The sequence below is a fragment of the Crassostrea angulata genome, chromosome 2 (assembly GCF_025612915.1).
Source record: "Crassostrea angulata isolate pt1a10 chromosome 2, ASM2561291v2, whole genome shotgun sequence".
NCBI classification, from domain to species: domain Eukaryota; kingdom Metazoa; phylum Mollusca; class Bivalvia; order Ostreida; family Ostreidae; genus Magallana; species Magallana angulata.
Window position 1 is genome coordinate 47,145,676 of NC_069112.1, and position 22,083 is coordinate 47,167,758.

The window sequence follows — 22,083 nt, forward strand, 5'->3', positions numbered from 1 at the left end:
GTTTGGGAGGGTAACAGTTGAAATTGATACCCAAATTGAAACCATTGTCAACCGAAGCGAAGCGGAGGTTGACAATGGTTTTCGAAGGGTGTCAATATCAACTGTTATCCTCCCAAACAGGCACTATTTATTTTATTATACTGAATGTCTTAATTTTAGAGAATGTTTTACTGCTTTACGCGAATTCTACGGCGAACCATAGGCGCATAATTTACGCGCATGTAACAATTCTTTGTGTTACCAGTTTGTAAGTGTGTTGCTAATGCTAAGGGTAATAGAACGGATTATCAACTGCGTCTTAACCAATCAGATTTCAGTATTTAACATGAAAGTATAATAAACTATACTGCTCTGCGCATAGTCACATTCAGTATTTTACGTTATCCGATCCAAATAGACCATGTTCAATGAATTGGGATGCATGGCATATGCATGGGCTTTATATTCAATATACTTGGATATACTTTTTATGTTTAATTATCAGTATTTAAGAGAGGGAGTGTCCTAATAATTGACCTTTTCCTGTTATCGACCTTATTGCAATCTTCATCAATTAATTACTGCTTAGTTAATAATAGTTTTTGAGAATTTCTCTCGGTTAATTTTTGTCTACTCTAGATTCCTGGAATTTATATAAAAAGTTTTAATACATGATTGATACTCAAAGATGAAATTTTAAGGTCCTCATTGGGCACCTTAACACAAAGTTGCATATCAATTCGTATCACACAAGGGGCTGTTTCAAAAGATTTTCAATGAATGTATTGTATGAAATTGTTTGAGATAAATAGAACCTTCATAATTGTGTGATTTTATGTTTACCTTTGTAGCGAGGCACGCATTTTTGTTGATAGAGTTACCTCCTTTAGTTGTATTGATTTACATAATTAAAACGCTTGTTAATTATCTCGAATCTTTAATAAATATTTTGATATTCTTTACCATAATAATCATCGTATATAAATAAGTAGATTTAGAGATAACAGAGGTTTCTGTATAATACAGGCAGTATTATTTATTTTAAATATGGCATGGATGAAACTAAACACCAATTTATTGTTTAGAGCGGTTTATTTATATAATGCTCTTCCGATGGGGTTGGGAAAGATTGGCTACGTGGTTATAGCCTGTGTACGTCTCTTTGAATCTCTTGAGTGTGAGTACCCTCTGCGAGTTAAAGTGTTGGTCACTTACGTTCTCGACAGTGATAGGGGTGTTGGCATCCTCAATCGTTGGCTACAGGTTGGCAGAGAACTAAAGAGAAGTGTTGGCATCTTCTCATCTTCTCTAGGGTATCGGGCTCTTTGAGGTGTTGGTATACTCGGTTGAGCATCTTGGCTACAAGGGGTGTTGGTATCCTCCATAAGGAACTGGGGTATACGGACGTTTGAACCTCTGTAGTTATAGACCCAGTAGTAGTGCAGATACCATTGTTACTGAGAAGTAACCTGGTAAAGAGTCACCAGGTAGAACGAATACCTTGTGCAAGGGCACTTGGTATGAGACATTGGTTTGGGACACTGGTCTAAGACACCTAATTGAGACAATGCTCGGTTTCATCCATAGCCTGGTCCAGGGAGATCAAGATCTTGTACTATACGCTCACAATTAGCGTCAATGGTTCTAAATATTTTCGCTTACAGAAAAGAAATCGTATGCATTTGTTATTGGATGAAACTGATGGTAGTCAAATATCAATACTACAGTTCACGACTGACAGATAAACGGGAACTCATCATGGCGGTATGTGTCCACTAACGGTCGAAGTGCACAGTCGTTTCGTTCACAGATAGGGTATGTGTCAATGTGTTACGAACGAAAGAATAAGAATAAAATTAATAACACTTTATCAACAACGGAACTTCGTTACATTAAAATTGTGACAATTATGGTTATAAAACATGTAATGTTGAGATTTGCCATTTCTTAGACAAAATAACATGTAAAAAACAATTTAAACTAATTTAATATCTTTTATATATACTATTATCAACAAAAGAAAGGTACATTTGATTAAAACTTACACCAATTACACACATTTGTAAAAATGACAATATTCAGGCTTTGTTTACAAAACAAAGAATTATGAACTACTTGCTAATAACTTGATATTTGACTTTCAAATTTTGACAATGCATTATCAACTTCTATATTTATCATTATAAACATTGAAAATGGAAAAATAAAATTTTAAAATTTTGAGTCAAATCGTGTCTTAGTCCCTTTAACAAAATTTAAAGAATTCATATATCTTACGTAAATTATGACATATTAATTAAGAATACATACTTCTAACATAATAATAATAATAATTATATTAATAATGATAATATAAATGTTTTATGTATGGTACTTATGTAGCAAATCTACAAATTGCGCATTACGAAACATTACAACTCGCACTTTTTTGTTAACTATGGAGTGACAAATTAGTGTAAATTTTTAATTTCATATTTTTATGCATTTTTCTTAATATTTTAATTTTTTTACAGTTACAATATTTTTTATCATGTAAACAGTCATATAATATTTCATTATGCATCTCAGCAAATTGTGTATCAGTTATGAACAAGTTTGTTTTACACAGCTTCAAAATTAGTTTAAAATTAGTCATTTTTAAGAAAATTTGTTCTCACTTCTATATGTTTTACTTGATTTTCTTTTTCGTTTGAGCAATTTTCCATCACATCAGATTTGATATCTCATGTCCGTTTCTTTTTAAATCATAATTTGGCAATGTTAACAACTTTCCGTTTGCTAGCTATCAACTCATAGCAACGACAGCTAAGACCACATGATATCCTTTTTAGATTTGTAGGAGGCTGTTAATTGGACACCGATTCGTGGTATAATACACCACTTTATAGATTGGTCCATACCTAGTTACAAAATAAAAGAAAAATAAATATCTTCATCTACCTATAATATCTAAGTTAAGAGGCACAGGGGCCACATCGCTCATCTGAGCAACAATTGCCTTAACTCTGATCAAAATAGCATTACAGTATCAAAATCAAACTATCTTGACAACTAAGTACAGTAGATCTTGCTTAAAAAAATAAAATCTGCCAATTTTGAATTCTTAACACCCACATATTTTTGGGGTAAATATCAAGCCTTTCTGTAAGAAGACTTTTCTCTATTCCTATAACCCTAACCCTTCATTTTGTGGCCCCACTTTTCTCTAGAGAATCATGGTTTCATCAAACTTTAATCTGCACAACCTGTGCTTTCACACGTTACTGCTTTTTGGACTGAAAATTTTCCCAGATTATTTTTTAAGATTTTCTCATTATATTCCTATGTAAAAAATCATCCAGTCATGAACTGAACAGAAACGTGTTTTTTCAATGCTAATCAAAACCTCAGTAAACACAATGTTGAGAAATTGTGTTAGATTACCCAAAACAATAGAAAACAGAAGTATTCTACAGGTGCCCGTTTCACAAAGATTTCCTAAGATGTTTCCTAGGATAGAACTTAAGATATGCCTAAGTTATAACTTAGGAAGTTCCTAAGATTTGTAATAGCTGTTTTACAAAACTTTCTTAGCGTAACGCAGTTGACTAAATCTTATCCTAAGATATATTGTAAGCCACTTTTAAATCATTTTGTTAATATCATCAAACTTATATCGATCATGTAAATTCTTTTTAATATGGCGTTGATGTAAACTTTCTAAGTAAACGTAAAGAAACATTCCCTTATTCACATATAAACAAATTAGAAAAAAAGTTAAAACGTGTAAATAGAGTGCAAATAGTGTTGTGCCTATGTGCATGTACTGAAATTTTGTATAACATTTTACCTTCACCTACCACTTGCCGGTCACTCCTACCCCTCCCAACAAAAACTGAAATAAACGCCTCACCCCACCGAAAAGAAAACACCTAAAATTTCTTTCGTAAAAGAACAGCTTATTTGGTGCAGGGAAAGGACAAATTATCCAGTCATTCTGTAATTGAGTTTTATTTAGAATTTATTCCTATTATTATCAAACTATCTAAGATGTCAGTGATTCTTGGGCATGACTTATTTCATTATCATCAGTGCACTAGCTATAGCAATATCCGATTTTCATCTGCGCGTGCGATAATCTTTAAGAAAAATGTTAAAATCAAAAGTCTACACAAAATAAATAAATTGAAGAAATATATATTTATTTTGATAGCTCTTAAGTTTTTAGTTAAGAAATAAAGTGAACAAGTCCTAATGATTCGTTTTGTTGTTTGTTTTTTTGTTTTGTTTGTTTTTTTTGTATTTCTGTTCAACTTTAATATGCATGTAATTCATTTCATTATAAAATAAACAGTCGCCATGTAAAGTTTGTTCCTAATACATCGATTTACCTGTCTTAAAGTTAAGACATAACTTAGGAATTTCATAAGAAAAGACTGGAATAGTGAAACGGATAAGTAATGAACTTAGGAAAAGGTTCTTTTCTAAGATACAACTTAGTCCTAAGTATGCTTTATGAAACGGGCCCAGGACAATGTTACCTACAATCAAGAAAAAGGGGAACTGGAAAAGAACGTTAATCAAAACCATAGGGAATTTGTTTAGAATACCCAAAACAATAAAAAAAACCCACAAAAGTGTTCTACTGGATAATGTTACTTCAAAACAGTCAAGGTTTATATGCACACGTTATTTCAAGCTTACAAAGCCTTCTTGCAAACAAGTCAACTTTTTACACTTTTTAATGGCGATTAAAAACCACCAGATCGGAACATGCATATCCGTGTAATCGGGTCAGGAATACCTAATGTCCAGTTATGCTTGCTTTGCCTTGACTCCGGAGCACATGTATTGTGTACAAATTGGAGATTACCAACAAACAGGCAAGTACCGCCAACGTGATGATAATTCCTAAAACCACGGAATCTTCATTTTCACCTAAAATTGAAAATTATTTACAACACATTACCTTTCGAAAGGAAATAAGTAAAAAAAAATGATAAAAAAGATTAATTGAGGCTTACAACGAAACGTGCTTACATCAATGTAGTTTGAGTGTACATCAATGTTACGGTTAAAAATATTCTTAATTTTAAATATTTTTATATATAATAAAAGTAATTTACCAAACATCGAGGTTTTTGACCTGGTTGTAAACGTGTTATGCACTGATTGCGTTGATTTAGTTATGGTTTGGCTGCTTGGAGTAGTGGTTTCGGTATTTTGTGGCAAATATTTCTTCTTATTGTAGAAACTTTTGCATGTAGGGATATCTGATGGTAGGTTAACAACATGCTCAAACGATTCATTAAGCATAACAGCCATACCTTCAAACAAATGACGTGTCATATGACAATGCAATAACCACACCCCTGGGTTTGTGGCCCAGATTCTTGCCACGACGTAACCGCCAGCTGGTAAAATTATAGTGTCTTTGCGCACACCGTTTTGGAAATTTATATCTGGAATATTACTGAGATTGTTCCATGTTTTGTTGTCCCATTTCACGCTGTAACACAAACTTTCCTCGTTGGTTAAGGATTCACTGCATCTTAGGTCATTGGTAGGTATTACATCACCAGTTGATGTAATAGACAAAAGACCCATTCGTAAAATTTGGAACTTATGACCGTGAATATGAATCGGATGTGTATCTAAAAACTCCTTGCCCAAGTTGGACATAACTAATATTATTTCTGCACCTGTTTCCAAGTTTACTGAGTAGGAACAGGTGCAATAGATTTCGGCGTCACACCTGGGACACGATACATCAACTTCATCAGGTTGTATCAATGCTGCAACCGAAGGATTTCGGAAGATTCGTCCATTCACAGCTGATTGCTTTGTTCCTCTATAGGAAAAGTTAAGAAAATGCGATGCTGTTCTATTGGATTTCTTATTAACATGGATTTCTTTTTCTAGATTCATCGACTTTAACTGAGAGACAGGAACACAAGTAAAATTTGGTTCGTTTGGGTAGATTAGAAAAGGACAATTCAAAACAACTTCAGAGGTATCTGAATCGTTAAATACCGTCGCAGAAGAATTAATTGAATTCGTTACGTGCACCATGGCAATCCCAACGTTCTTCTCTCTTTTGAATCCTAAAGTACGACCAACTAATAAATTAACGGTAATATTGTAGAGACCCTCGGGAACAGACTGGAGATTCAATTCTATGTCGTACCTTTCCCCGGGATAAATGATTATTTTATCTACTGTTATGGGGGAGATTTCATCGCCGTCTGTTTCTTTGACAGTTAGCTTGATTCCAGGTATTGAAAAGAGAAAGAATCTGCTAGATGCTGCTGATATCACACGAAGAAGGTAGGTCTCGCTCACATCAAATCGGAAAACAGTAAGGGGCGCCATGTTGTTGTCGTACTCCCCTCTGCCATTTATCAAAACCGAATGGGAACCTGTGAAATAATTGATAGGATCGACCGTTGTGTCAACATGGTTAAGAGATTTTAGTATTGTTTCGGGGTCGTGCAGATGATTCCACTCCTGAAGTTGTACAATTTTTTGACGTTCCAAAGGTGTTGGATCACGTTCTCTTAACACGACAAATGCTCCAAATAATCCCATATCAGACTGAACGCCAGAATGAGAGTGGTAAAAGTAGGTCCCTCCAATGTGAGGAGTGAATGTGTAGTTAAAAGACTGGCCCGGAAGTATCGGGCATTGCGTCACAAATGGAACACCGTCCATAGCAGGTGTTCCAAATTGTTCGATTCCGTGCCAGTGTATGGAAACCTCTTCACTAAGCAGGTGATTATAGACTACGATAGTGATCTTCTGATTTTGGTGAACGATGATATCCGGTCCAGGCATTGTTCCGTTGGCAGTGATCAACTTCCGGGTCATGTTCCATCCGTCTGCAGTGATGACACTGTTAATATCGACTTCTTGTCCGTAACGGACACTCAAAACCTTTCTGTTTTCAGTGTAAAGTGGACCCTTTTCCTTGTCTATCATTGTGAATGAGTTGTCTACGATCAAAGACGTCACACAATGCTGAACATTTTTCTCGCATTGAAAACACACAGAAATGGGCATTACTCCCAGTAAAAGAAGAACGGAGGCAGGGACAATGAACTGAAAGAAAATGATTTAGAAAATATAAAGGACTTGGTAGTCGAAAAATTACATATAAGATATGTTCATTTTTCCTTTTACATTGTCAAGCTATATAACATGATTATTAACTGAATATACAGAAGAATACAATTTTGTATACTCTCAGTGGGAGGTTGGGGCCACAATGGGTTTCGACTTTTACACTGGAATCTAAAGAGAAAAAATCTTTTCTCAGAGCAGAAAAGCTATAACTTAAATGAAAGCATTCTAAGGTAATGAGGTATTTGGGAAAAATTGAAAATCTGTTTCTAGCTTTATTCTTCTACATTGCCCAGATATTTTGTATATGCCTTCAAAACTCTGATTTTATTAGGATTATTGCTATTGTTGCTCAGCAATGTGGCCAATAGGCTTCTTGTTTATATTAAATCTCAGTTAGACCAGTCATTCAAATCAATACAATCTATCATTATGAAAAAATGCAAAAAGAACTCTCAATATATCTCAAAAAATGATCAATGACATGACTCATTTTTAATATCCCAACATAAGAAAAAAATAGTAATAGTACTATGTACATGTAGTTGTAGACATGAACGAGGTACTAGCCATAATTCAAAAATGAATAACCGTTACGGTAATTTACCAATGCATATTCATAAACGAATATTTACACTTGCAAATGTTTCCCCTTATATAACACTTTTAGGCAATCCGCTGTTATTCTTGCATAACATCATTAGGGGTCAAAAGGTCAAAATAGCGCATGAATAATCTAGGTCACTACTTTTTTCTATGTGCTCAAACAAACCGACTTGTGCTGAAACAGACCTATTAAATGTTTTTAAGGTTTTATCAATTATGATTTTTGTGTTAGTGCAATTTTTTATATAAAAAAAATTGGTAGATTTAAAAAAAGTGGTTGAGGATAATCGAAATATTTTAAATTTTTCCTCGGTTTATTTTACTAGTCACATCTAATGAGACATTAAATTATGTTTGAATGTATATATCCATATACATCTTTTTAGTTTTATTTACCGTTGTTACCTTGAAATATGTGCATTCTGTGCAATTTATGGATCTAAAAAATAACAATTTTCATATTCTTACTACTTTTTTTTTACAATATTTGAATAAATGGTTCAGAAAAAGTTGTAAATATAAACAGAAAAAATATATTTCTAAAAATTTCAGACCATAGCAATCATTGCCAAAAACTCTTAGATAAATCGCATTCATGTGTAATGTTTTCTGTAGATTTTCAGCCAAAGTCATAAATTAGCCCAGATGTATTATCAAATAATACTACGACGTGATATCATCACCTAAATACGTACACGAGATTTATTTAGATAAGATGTAGAACTTGTTTATTAATCGTTGCAATAAAAAAAAGTTGATGTTCAGATTCAAACATTAAAAAAAAAACCACACCAATTTTAGGCAGAGTGCATACGGACCAATTTTGATTTCACGGGTATGCATTATATTATCGTGAACTTAATCAAACCAAAATCTATTTTTAGTCCTGTAGTCCGAGATTTTTTAAAAGGTTCACTTCATAACTTTGCAAGTATCATTTCGAAACTCTGACTTTTTTTTAACTTCAATATAACATTGTGTAAAACACCAATTAAACCAATATGATTTCGATAACTACAAAATCAGGAAACAATCATTTTTTGAAAATTTGACGTTAATTTATTAAACAAGATCTAATAATATTGAGAAATACATCAATAAAACTTAATATTATTCCTATAGAAACTTAAACTAGGTTTCTAATGACAAATAAAACGGATGTTTGAAAAACTGTATTGAAAAGACAAATCGTTAATGATTTTAACATTGTAATCTAACTGCAAAAAGCAATGTGATTTAGATTATATTTCATTTTTTTGTCGGAATTAAGATACCAAGCACGCCTTTCGATGAGTGACGTGTAAAAATTATTTTTATTTTGAATAAATGATTGACTACTACATTTTGAATCAATAGATACAATAAATAACCGATCAACGAAATAAATTAACTTCTCTAATCATGTTAGAGATGTTGTCTGGCATTACGGATAAGAAATCAAAAGTTTTTAACCTTTTCAAAAAAATTATTTCAAAAGTGGTTTTTTACTCCGTGAAAATGAGGTTTATAGTGCAATGAATCATGATGCTTACCATTTTGGATCTCCTTTTATATCTTGGAGGCAGACAGTTTTTAATCAGCATTCATTAGCCTTATGATGCAGTAGTTGTTCCCGAGTATTTGCAGATACAGTTTTAAACACTATTTTCAAAGGATCCCCTCAGCAAGTATATACCAGACTGTAACGTTTGTAAGACATCACTTAATTACGAAACAAAAGACACACACCTATCTAACTAATCTTAAACACAAGTGTTTAAAAACCTTGGGAAAGTTAAATAACTGAAAATATGTCCCCTACATATATTTCAACCTCTCTTCCGTTACAGTCGATTGCTTTCAGGTCGTAAAAATCACCTTATGATGTGTGCTGAATATGCATGAAACGAAGAGCAAGCAAACAAAAAAAAAAAAGACTTCTGATAATAGCATACATTAACCGGTTTGTATTATACTTCGCCTTTGTTAAACAAATAGATGTTCATTTGCCCTGCATCCAACGACAAATTAAAAAGAACACGACTAAAGATAATTTTTTGTTTTGGGTGTTTTTATTATATCTCCTTGCTTGCGAAGGAGACATGAACTCGCTGCCATGTATATGCGTGTGTGGGGGGGGGGGGGCGCAATGAAATTTGACTTTGACGAAACTAACTCACTTATATAAATCATGTGTATTTCGTTTCATATTAATGAATATCTGTAGACCTTTATATTCATTTAGGACTTATCAACCAGGACTTTCCATCAATGCAGACTACAGATCTTGAGCTATGTTTCAATGTGAAACATAAATGTGCGGACACGAATTGTCAAATTTAATGCTTAGTGTTGGTAACAATACTGAAGTGTATTTACTGAAGTTTAACATCTATGTGGTTTGTCTCCAATAGAAAGGGGGGATCTGCATAGCCACGTCAACCCCCCCCCCCCCCCTCCGTGTTCAGGGATTTCTTTGTAAAATCAAGAGTTTGGGCAAACGGTCATATTTACTCAGATTATAATCTTATAAATATATGCATAATATATGAACTGATTTCACACAAAAGATTTTTTTCTCAATTTATTTACATGTATTCTTTAATATTTTCATTTTTCAATGTTTTTGTCTGTGGTAACACTACGAAATCTTTTGTATTGTTATATAGAATTTTTATATTATTTTCATATTTGACTGTATATTTATAGCATTCATTGATTTTAAAGGTTTTATTTCTTAAATCTAGTGCAAGGTCAAAAGTTAACTAACTTATAGGTCAAGATTGGAATATTCTTGATCTTTGTTTACTAATTGTGTATTCTAGATGGTCAGTATTAAAAAGACGGTCAACACGTTATCTAATTTTTGATTACATCTAAGTATTGGGACCAAGCACTAGGGTTATTAATAAATTCATCAAATATTTCATGTACGTGATCAATGTTTGAATAAAGATAAAAATGTTGAATTTCGATAAAGTTCATGTTGTTAGAGGTCTGAATCAATCTTTGATTATTGGCATGGATTTCATGGAAAAGCATACTGTTTCTCTAAATTTAGGTTCTAAAACTATTCAAATTGCAGAGTCAAACAATTCTTTACCAATTTTTGCCAAACATCATTTTGCTAGAACAGCTCAGAAAATAATAACCATCCCAGCAAATCATGAAATGCTAGTTCCTGTCAATATCTCCAGGCTAAATTGTAAACAAACTGTTTATTTGGAACCAACTGAGAATTTACATCCTATGAATTTATAAGCAGCGAAAACAAACACGCGTATTCAAAACCAACGCGGTGTTTTAAAAATCTGCAATCCGACCGAGGAGGATATCATGCTTAACAATAACGCTATTGTTGCCTCAGTTGAATGTGTAGACACACATAAAATTATTCCCTTTTATTCCCCAGAATGTGTTCAAACTAATGCCATAGAAACTGCATTAAACTCAAAAAGTCAGCAAAAAATCTCCAATGACCTTTGACTTGAAAAACTCTGATTTTAATGACGCTCAAAAGTCGGAACTGCAAACATTTTTAAGATATTACAGGGGTATCTTTTCAGTGGATTTATCAGAAATGGGAAAAACGGTTGGGAGATTTTCACACAAAATAGAAACATACGAAGCTCCCCCCATTCGAATGCCTTTTTATCGTCAACCCGCTCATTTACAAAAAGAAATTGATCGACAAGTTCAAGAGCTATTAGAAAATGACATTGTTCCAGATTGTTGTATTGGTTTTCAATGTTATTTGTGGGGATGCTTGGACAGCGAGGGCAATGGATCAAAATGCTTGCTTTCAAGCCTCTATTGCTTGGCCTTAAAAGAAAACAAGTTGCATGTCTTTATAATTTTATTAACGAGAAACCGCAACTTAACATAATAGAAGAAAAAAAATTAATAAATAACAATGATTCAATTAATTTAACAAAATATCCTGAAAAATAAATAATTAATTAATAGCATTTTAAATGTCAAGTTATTACATCTCAGTTGCGTTTACTTATGAATGTTTTTTCTAACGCTAAGATGATTTGAACTACACATACGTACCTTAAAAGAAAACAAGTTGTATGTCTTTATAATTTTATTAACGAGAAACTGCAACTGAGGTTGTCAGGGCTCGCATTGCCATTTTATACCCCAGAACCGGTTTCCATGACGTTTCCACAACTTGTTAACTTTCTAAGTACCCATGTGAATTGAATAAGAATAGAGAGAGCAAATAAGATATAATCCCATTTCAAAGTATCCTTGATAACGTCTAAAATGTGTTTAGGGTTTTCAGTTGTACTTTGTAGAAAAACAAATTCATTTTCAACAACTTTGGCATACGGAGATTGTTTTAAAAGCGAAATAATTAATAAAAGTTTTCTCTGTTTGAAAAATAACCATCCTGAAACCAGAGATACTAAGATTGTCATGATAAATGAAATATAAGTCAACACATCATTAGTAGTCGGTCAGATAGTATTTAATTCAATATCTCCATTCAAAATTGGCTCTGACAGTGATTGGAAAGGACTGCGAACGATAGCATTGTCTAGCCGCCTAACTAAAAGTCATTTTTTGAAAGTTGTCTAATCAAAGTTAATTTTTTACAATAATGTAAACATTTATTTATTATTTCATTAAAAATAAATGATTTGGTCAAACAAAGAGAGATAACTTTGTATTTTGGGTTAAAATAGCTCATTTCATAATAGAAAATAACGGAAAACGAAAATGTTTTTTAAAACATCTTTCCCCCCCCCCCCCCCGTGAAACAAAAATTCCTTTTGAGGGGTTTTAATTATTGTTATTTAGCATAATATTACTAAAGGGTTTGTTGTTTCACGGGGGGGGGGGGGGGGGGGAGACATATGTCTACAGACCGAAATACATTCCAAAAAAAGAATTTTGCTTTGTAAATTTTCGAAAACTAATTAACAGATATGAATTAAAACGAAATTTTGTTTTAATATATGTCGTAAATATGTTATTATTAAGTTTTTATGCACATATTGGCCGCTAAATAATATTTTCCTCACTCATAGAGACCGATTTCAATGAATTATTTTTAGACCCCGCGTTAGCAAAACTTTTGTTTAAAAATAAATATCTTGATTAAAAATGTTATTTTGATATAAATTGATTAGGATTTGATTATACTTTTTAGTAGAAAACTTAGTTTTTGAATATCTGACAGAAATTCCGAAATATTTGGATGTGAAATGAGGCGGGAAACGGGCGTAAGCGTTCGCAGTTCTTTTTTTCGTTTCTTTTAGTAGCATCGGCATTAGGAGGTGATACTTTCAGTCGATGCGTGATTAATTCTATCATGAAGCTCCTCGGGCTTTATATATATCATAACGCCCTTCGGGCTTTAATGGAATTAACGGCACCCCAACCATAATTATCACCTAACTCAAAGAATGATTCCTTATTCTGTAAATAATTGAATATTCAACTTTTTACTTCAAGTCGCAAGAGAAGGCTCAGTTTGGTAGCGCTTTGGGGTTTCTTTTATGCAATAAAATGTTTTCTAAATTTAGTTTTGATTCGTCGATCCTACAACAGACCAGCCTGTTTGGACAAATTATCGATTAGCTTTAATTTGTTTATTCTTATGAACACAATGATATGTGGTCATTTGCCGGAATATGAGAACAAGATGAAACAGTTATATAACATACTGATTAGCGTGCTTCAATGGGTCCAAAAATGATGTACCAGAACTTTGAACTAGAATTTTCAAAAGTACATATCAAGCAGATTAAATACTTGTTTTCTAATCCCGTATGGTTTTTTTTTATTATTCATGTAAATGTTTAGATTTAAGGTTTAAATATAACAATAATTGTAATCAATTTTACATTTTTTTTTTTCGAAACAAACAAATTGTTTGAAAACTATCTGACAATAGAAAAGTTTGAAATGCGTAATGCATTATGTTGACAGTGTTAAATAGATTGAAAGCAAAATCTAGTAGAAGAAACATATAATGAAATAAAAATAGATTTAAATCTTTTGTTTCAATACTGATGACAGGATTATTTTTGCCCCGTGTTATTTTCGACCTAACACTTGAACAAGAGGCCCAGAGCAACAAAAGGCATGATAAAATCAGCTTAATAGAGACATAAAACAAAATATCTGGTCAATAAAGTATGACACATGTAGATCCTGTATAAATAAAAATCCATTTTCCCCTTGGATATTCTTATGTTTATAATCAAACAGGATGATTTTATAGTCACCTCACATGTTAAGCATTGTAATTCTTAAGAAGATTGTAAACAATTGTTTATATATGGGATTGACACTCTGAATCCCTTGTGAGGCCCTAGAATTGTCCAGGGGCCAAGGTCTAAACAATTTTAAAGAATCAACATATTGTCAAAATGCTTGCATATGTTAAAAACCACTTATTACGACTTTTCAATTTATGTAAATTGTTTTCCTTTGTAAAAGTAGACCCCAATGTGGTCCAATCGTACTCCTCAAGATTTTGATTTTAACGAATTTGAATCTAAACTATGAAAGGTCGCTTTCACTAAAGTTTCACTAAAGACAAATGGTTTTTGACAAGCCTTTTCTCTATAGATTCCTATAGTGATTAGCCCCCCCCCCCCCCCCCCCCCGGTTGGATTCCACCCTACCCCTGGGATTATTATTTGAATAAACTTTTAAACTTTTAAGGGCCTTAAAGTCAGGCCTTAGGAATATCATCCTCGAATACATGTACATTACCTAGGTCTCCATGGCAACATTTTTTTTAATAAAACTTCCTATAAATACAGGGCAATGCCTTATCTAATGAGATGAGAGCTAAACATTCAATGATGAAGCAAAAAATTATACCCCATAGGAGAAATGTAAGTTTTTTAGCTAATACTAGAATTGATGTTGAACAACTACAATTTGTATAAAAAAAATTCTCAAATTATGTCAAATACAGGGATACAATTAAACTAAATGAAACTTTTTTTCACGCCAGTTTTACATAAAATATAGCGGGAAATAAATAATCCCACAAGCAAAACATTTTCTTTATCCTCAATAGAATGAAAGTCGCGTGAAAAATTTTCATAGGATGAATCGTGGGATTTGTTTCATACTATCGAACATCGCTTGAACTCTGGGATATTTATAAATATCGAATAATTTAAAGAAAATGCGCTGCATAGATATCTTTGGACAGGGTACAGTAAAGAAATTATCTTTAGGATTCACAAAATCACCAATACTTTATAAAAAAAAAACAAAAAAAAAACCTAATTTCAATACATAGAGGACCAGCAGGCATGTTCACGAAGCTATCTTAGGACTATGGTGTGTCCTAAGTACATCTTATGATACGTCTTAGTCTTAAGTGTGTTTCTCATAGCTCTCCTTAAATTTAGGAACCGCCATAACTTTGTCCTAACTTTAGGACATCACTAACCTTGTCCTAAGACCACCTTAGGCTGTAAAATCACGTTTTGTGGGGATATTATCACCAGGTAAAATGTATATTTTACATGTTGCGAACATTTTCTATAGTTTAGCTTGTTGGTAAATTAACGTTATTTACTCTTCTTAATTATCGTGAAATTCCTCCTGACTGTGATGTGATAGATGTAAATTAATGTTTCTCAAACGTCTTAACTGTAACAAAGAATTAGGACATCAACGTTATCAAGTGTAGCTTTAGGAAATATACTTATTAGAAAGGCAGGATTGAAGGACAATGGTTTCAGCTAACAAATGTGTGTTTGACACTAAGTTAATGCAATTACATAACAATTAGCGGATTAACACAGGTGAATAAATGGGCGTTTACCTGGGAGGGATAAAGAAATATTCTCTGATTGGGTGATTTATACATGTCAATTATTTAGATGGTCACGCCAGTAAAATATTATTATATGTTTTATAGATGATTCTAAGTTAGTTAAAAAAGAGTAGAGAGTTAGAGTTCGATAGTTAGAGGTTAGAGGTTAAGAGTCAAGATACAAATCGTCTGGATAATCCGTTACGTTTAACTCACTGTCATATGTAGGTCATAAATTAGGAAAGTTTCGTGAACATGCCTGCAGAGGACCATTTTATTTTATTCCGAAATATACATGTACTACAATATTACTCTTCTTGAAATGTTTTTTTTCTTTGAAGTACAGATAAAGTGAGTTATTTGTTAAAATTACACACGTCGTTTTGTTGCTCAACTCTCGATCAAAACTCAGTAAAATGACTGCTGCATTATTAACCTTTGTGAAGTTCTTTAGTATGGTAAAAGGACAGACCCAATACATCATCGATTCAATTGGTTAACTATTTATAAAAAAGAGGTTAACTATTTATTTATTTTTGAAAGGGGGGGGGGGGGTATGAACGAATTGGCAATACCGATTTTAGGATAAAAAAAAAAGTGAATGTAAATATTTAAAAGCAACATTTTGATATTTTTGCTGGATTCAGACCTCACATAGGTAAGAAAAACGTTTTATACTAATGCAAGTTAGAAAAACGTACACGGTGAAAAGGTGATGCGGACAGGAGATTAGGTTAATCACATTTTTATTGAAACAAGTAGCCACGTATTGGGCAAAATTTCCCGAAATACTTAGAGTGGAACTTGTCCAAGATTCAGAATGTTCCTGATGGAACTAGTTAATCTGTTCGTGCCAGAGCTAATCTTGCACATTATTTTGTCAGTATAAAGAATGGAAATAGCCTTTCTTATTTCTAGGACGGAGTTCTAATAATGTTTTATCTTAGTATTGCAAAAGGGTTTTCCTGGGTTTTTGTAGTTACCTATCTCAGAAAATGCCTTTCGCACTGTGTGGGCTTTGTGACCTTGGTCACATAGATGGAATTTCATTATCATGTACAGTTCCAGAGAACAGATTCATCATTTTTGGGTAGTTTTTAAGGAGCCTAGGGCCATAAAAGTTTGAATAGCTTAATTTTAATATCGGAGAAATTGTTCAACACATAATATCAAGGCTGTCTAGCTAATACTTGAATTGATGTTGAACGACTGCAATGTGTATATCAATTTCACATCCGGTAACGCTGGTAGTTTCGAGGTGTTGTTCCGCGTTCTACTGATAAGTTGCGATTAGAAATGTAGCAGTCTCATATTTTATGATTTAATTACAGGTACATGTATATTACATATGCATCATTTCATTTTGATATTTTCATGATTTTTTTGAATGCATATATATTGGATTCTATAATTATTTAATTTATCTTAAAATACATTAGTGTGCATTCATTCATGACAACTTAATTTGTAGAAAGGTCCAGAGTTGCCTTTAGGGTAGTAATTATATTTTGAACAAAGTTAAGTTGTGACTTTTAAATTCATTGGTGTTTTAGTGTTTCTTGTTAGTCTATTGGTTGGTCGATTTCCATCCAAAAGTTCTTTGGGTTTTAGTTTAATCTTTGTCAAGAGTTTGAAGAGAGCGGACTGTAATAAAAGTGTACAGATGTTTTTGACAAATTAAATCTCTTCGTGGTAAGTTAATCTAATATCACTAATATCAATATCATTTATAATATTTCAACTAAATGTCAAATCAGTATTTAATCATATTTATAATTCTTTTGCACTTTCTCTGATTGAATGAATAGTGAGAGAGAGACTTTTGAAATAATAAGTAAAGTTAAAATAGCTATAACTGAAGTCTCCCTAAATGTGTTTTAATTAAAACTACTTTTATGATAGTGTAATAGTTATATAATTAATTACAAAATGCACATATACCTTGCAATTGAGTCGTATTGAACTTGGTTCAACTTGTACATGGGGCATATTCCCATAGAATGGTATGTGTATGTTCATATGCCTAGAATATCATATTAATGTATTATATGCATTACACAATTATAGGAGTGGTTTTATAACTGAAATGTAAATGCATGTAAATTGATAAAAAAGGAGATATTATGTAAAGTGTAGTTTACTTATATGAGTTATCTCCCTTTATAAAGTTAAATTACTTCAATATATTGATTGTATAACAATACGTAATTACTTGAAGTTTATGTGTTTTATGCCGCATATTCATATTTGTTATATTGTTTTTTCAGGGTCAAAATTATATTGTAACGGTGAAAGATTGGGTATCGGTAACTTCAAAGGGATGTAACTAAGAAGACTAAAGTGGACTCTCCCAGAATGCTGGTTACCCCTTTGACGGGTGGAACGACCCAATCGTATATAAAGACGCGCTGAGAGTTTCTCAGGGAGAACTCGTCTAGCAGCAGAAGAGACAAGACGTCCAAGAAGAAGAAGCGAAAGAGAGAGAAAGAGCAAGGGTCGAAGTGAGTAGCACCAGTGGGTAGAGAAGTCGAGAGGAATTGTGGTGGGGTACCAGGAGAAGTAATCCTGAATAAGGGTGAAATGACCTGGTACTCCACGAACACAATAAGAACTCTGACAAGTAACACGGTGCAGGGTGCCCGGCTCTAGGACACGTACACACACCTCGCCTTACATTGATTATTTTGTTTTAAATCCAATCATTCATACTCAGGCAGAGTAAAGGAAAATTATTAATATATATAATACCATATTCCCTTGAAAAGAACTCAGTAGATAACACGTTACATTTTGGTGGCAGCCGGTCAAGGGATAGGGTAAATTTGATTTTTGATAAATTAATCATTGTGTTTGAAATTTTTGTTTTTGTGTGTGGTTAACGTATTTTTGTGACTTGGTGTAGCTGGTGACTGAGTGCAGTTGGTAACCGAGTATAGTTTTGGTACCGTGTATTGATACCGAGTGAAGTAAAGTTACCAGGTCGCATTGAAAGTTACTTTGTTCTGAGCACAAAGATACTGTGTGCTGAATAAAGGGTACTGTGTTCTGTGCACCGGGCTACTGTATACAGAATTGAAGGTACGGAGTTAATAAAAGTATCTTAGAGAGCACTTGGTTCCCGTGAACAAGGTACAAGGAACTGATCAGTTTGAGACATTAGGTGAATCAGTACACATTTAAATATGGATGTTGAGCAGGAGTTGTTAGCAGATCTTGAGAAGATTGATGCGGAGAGACAAAGATTGAAAGAAAAGTTGCAGATGATGATGCATAAGCAATCTCCTGCTAAGGTAACTAAGTCATCTATGGTGAGTGATTTGAGTTGTACAGATGCAGGTGCACAACGACCGCAAGATGATACCATGGCTGAGTTGAACAGACGATATTTGCATGGAAGTCCAAGTTATGAATTATATGGACCAGATGAAAAGGGTGCACGTCCAAAAGTTACAGCAAATGATCTATGTGAAGATATGTCTACACTGCGGTTTACGGAGGGGGATAAGGAATTCTACCAAAGGACTTCAACACCTGGTGTCCATTTCTCGTCGCCAGAAACCAGAAGCACACAGACAGATGGGGGCAGTCACCAAAGAACAGTGCGAGTTATCAGAAGATATCAGAAAGACGGAGAAAGTGTTGAGAGATTCGAGGAGGACATTTGGAACGCATGAGCCTGTGTTGAAGAATGTGATGTGACGAGGAAACATTGTTTTAAAATGATGGTCAATATTGTTAGTGCTCTTGTTTGTTTTGATAATTTTGTTATCTATGGGGAAGGAAAGATATTCCTGTTTAAAGACACTTGATTTTTACCCCATTGTTATTTTTGCATTAAAATCACTAAAAAAAAAATATGTTAATAAAGGGAAAAATTCTTTGTACTCTGATCATTGGACATGCGGGACGCATGTATATCGAGGCGTGGGTAGTGTGACGGTGAAAGATTGGGTATCGGTAACTTCAAAGGGATGTAACTAAGAAGACTAAAGTGGACTCTCCCAGAATGCTGGTTACCCCTTTGACGGGTGGAACGACCCAATCGTATATAAAGACGCGCTGAGAGTTTCTCAGGGAGAACTCGTCTAGCAGCAGAAGAGACAAGACGTCCAAGAAGAAGAAGCGAAAGAGAGAGAAAGAGCAAGGGTCGAAGTGAGTAGCACCAGTGGGTAGAGAAGTCGAGAGGAATTGTGGTGGGGTACCAGGAGAAGTAATCCTGAATAAGGGTGAAAGGACCTGGTACTCCACGAACACAATAAGAACTCTGACAAGTAACACGGTGCAGGGTGCCCGGCTCTAGGACACGTACACACACCTCGCCTTACATTGATTATTTTGTTTTAAATCCAATCATTCATACTCAGGCAGAGTAAAGGAAAATTATTAATATATATAATACCATATTCCCTTGAAAAGAACTCAGTAGATAACACGTTACAATATAACTGGTGATAATAAAAACCCGTTAATCGAACCCTAACAGGAGTGTTGATTTCTTCTTTACATCAACGGATAAACCTGTTACAGAAGTAAGCAATGGTCTTGCTTTTATTAGGCATTACAATCAGACTCACTAATCTGTTTACTATGGACGAACGGTAGATAGACACATTTCTCAGAGGTCAAATGGTCAAATGATCTTGCAAATTATCCCTGTTAAAAGTGTTTCATGTTTCAACCATTTTCTATGTTGAATCAGCTGTTTGTGTATCATGTGACCTTTATGTGTACTTCTGTGTATGACGTCATGTTTTCTGTTGTTTTGGAATAAACCTTAGAAATGAACGCAGGTGTTTTCTTAGTGCTCGTCTATACAAAAGGTTAAACCATATTTTTGATCAAGGTGTTAATTTATCTAGCATTTCTGTTCTGTTGTAATGTGTTAACAATATTATCTGCCCTTCTCATGACCTGCGAATTTAAATGATAAGTTTAGTTGCCCTGTGTGTACTTGTTTTGTACATACACATGTGATGTCTAGTTTTGTTTGCACGCGGATATAACGGTAGATAGCTTGGTCATCAAACTTGTACACATCAAATATATATTTAAACTTATTTTTTTTTGTTATGCGTACTCATAAAGAAACATGTACAACGGTATAAAAGAAAGTACGATCTAAGGGGAAAAAAAGTCAAAGGTTCAAGATAACAGTAATAAGAATTTCCTATAGAAATATGAAATTTGATAAAAAAAAAAAATACTGGTTTACCAACTTGCCACTGTGAAACAAGTCCATATCCCTCAGCTTGATTTCTGTTACGTGTCACCTGAAAAATTCACAACTCTCCGATTTGTAAAATTCTGATACATATCTTATGAATTTGTCTACCTTTTATCAGCTATATTTGTTTGTCACTTCAACATGAAAGTAAATAAACAATAAAACAAAAAAATATCCCTTAAAAGAAAAATACATCATAAAAGAACCCATAACAAAGTTTCAGATTTTATCCTTCCTGATCCAGAATAAAAATGAGGTCATTAATATAAAACACGGAATATAAATCTTAACATCGTCTCTTTTTAAAAGCTTGCAAAGGTTAGATCAAGAGATTCCTTCAATTGAGTTAGGGTAAAATAAGACAAAGTAACAAAAACAAGTTCACATTATTCAAATCTCCAAAAACGTTTTACAAAAAGGTCAAATTTTAACACATGTAAATGGCAGATGAAAATCTGTATAATCTCTCTCAAAGTGACGACGAATTTTACACGAACAAATCTAGTTAGATGATTTGTTAAAATGAACAAAAACTTGTTTTTACTTACGATAGGAAATAATCGTAAGATTTTATTTAGATCCATGGGAAACTGGACAACATTTGCCCAGGTTTGTAAATCACGCCTTCTAATCCATCACTTAATTGCATAGGCAACGAAAACAAAAGAGGACAAATCCTTCTTGTTCAAAAGATACACACATTTAATATACAAAGATGGTTAGTTTACTTGATGCAAGGATATTGCGAAAATTTTAGTAAAATTTCAGAATATGATAATAGATATACCAAGTATTTCGATATAGATCTTTCATACAATCCTCTTAGTAAACTCCTTTAAAACAAAGAAAAAAGAATTGCAAAAGAAAAATTTAACATGCTGAGAAATAAAGGAAAACAGCATCTTTATGTTAGGTCACTGTCTTCAGTCTTCTAGAACTGATTTGTCTTTACATGAACAACTAAACGACTGAAGTGTGACAATTTTAATGACATTTATTAAAATCATGTATAGCATGGCCTTGTTGAGCCATACTTTAACTACTACGGGGGGGGGGGGGGGGGGGGTAAGGAAAACATCATCAATGCCTAAAATACCGGATAATAAGTAGTCGTTCATAATTTGTAAATCAGAGTACACTACCGCGTCCTCGGTGAACAACAATTTCAATTTCAACAATTTCTTCAAAATATTTCTTTCGATTTATTGTTTCTAAATTGGAGAAGGGAGTATACAGTTTTACCTTTGTGTGTCTGTCTGTCTGCCTGTCTATCCGTCTTTCTGTCCGTCTGTCTGCAAAAAAAATTCAGACGCATTTATTCAGCAACTGTTCATTGCAGGAGCTCGTTTCATAAAGGGTCGTACGTCGAGACTAAGCGCTGCGCATGTGTAAATACGGG

At 33.4% G+C, this 22,083-nt stretch overlaps 1 protein-coding gene across 2 annotated transcripts; it reads right to left on the reverse strand.

Annotated features, from left to right (window-relative positions):
* Nucleotides 1-1,981: 1,981 nt before the first annotated feature.
* LOC128171982 (uncharacterized) lies at nucleotides 1,982-22,071 on the reverse strand. 2 transcript variants are annotated; one of them, XM_052837760.1, is made up of 6 exons: nucleotides 21,927-22,071; nucleotides 20,673-20,730; nucleotides 9,216-9,362; nucleotides 5,085-7,056; nucleotides 4,763-4,896; nucleotides 1,982-2,879 (listed from the first exon to the last, which is right to left on the reverse strand). In XM_052837760.1, exons 3-5 carry the CDS (start codon nucleotides 9,264-9,266, stop codon nucleotides 4,763-4,765), a joined length of 2,157 nt encoding a protein of 718 aa, XP_052693720.1. In that variant the 5' UTR covers nucleotides 9,267-9,362; nucleotides 20,673-20,730; nucleotides 21,927-22,071; the 3' UTR covers nucleotides 1,982-2,879. The 2 variants fall into 2 exon arrangements, with proteins under 2 accessions (XP_052693720.1, XP_052693721.1); XM_052837761.1 differs by lacking the exon at nucleotides 9,216-9,362 and having other exon boundaries at nucleotides 1,982-4,896; nucleotides 21,927-22,070.
* Nucleotides 22,072-22,083: the final 12 nt, after the last annotated feature.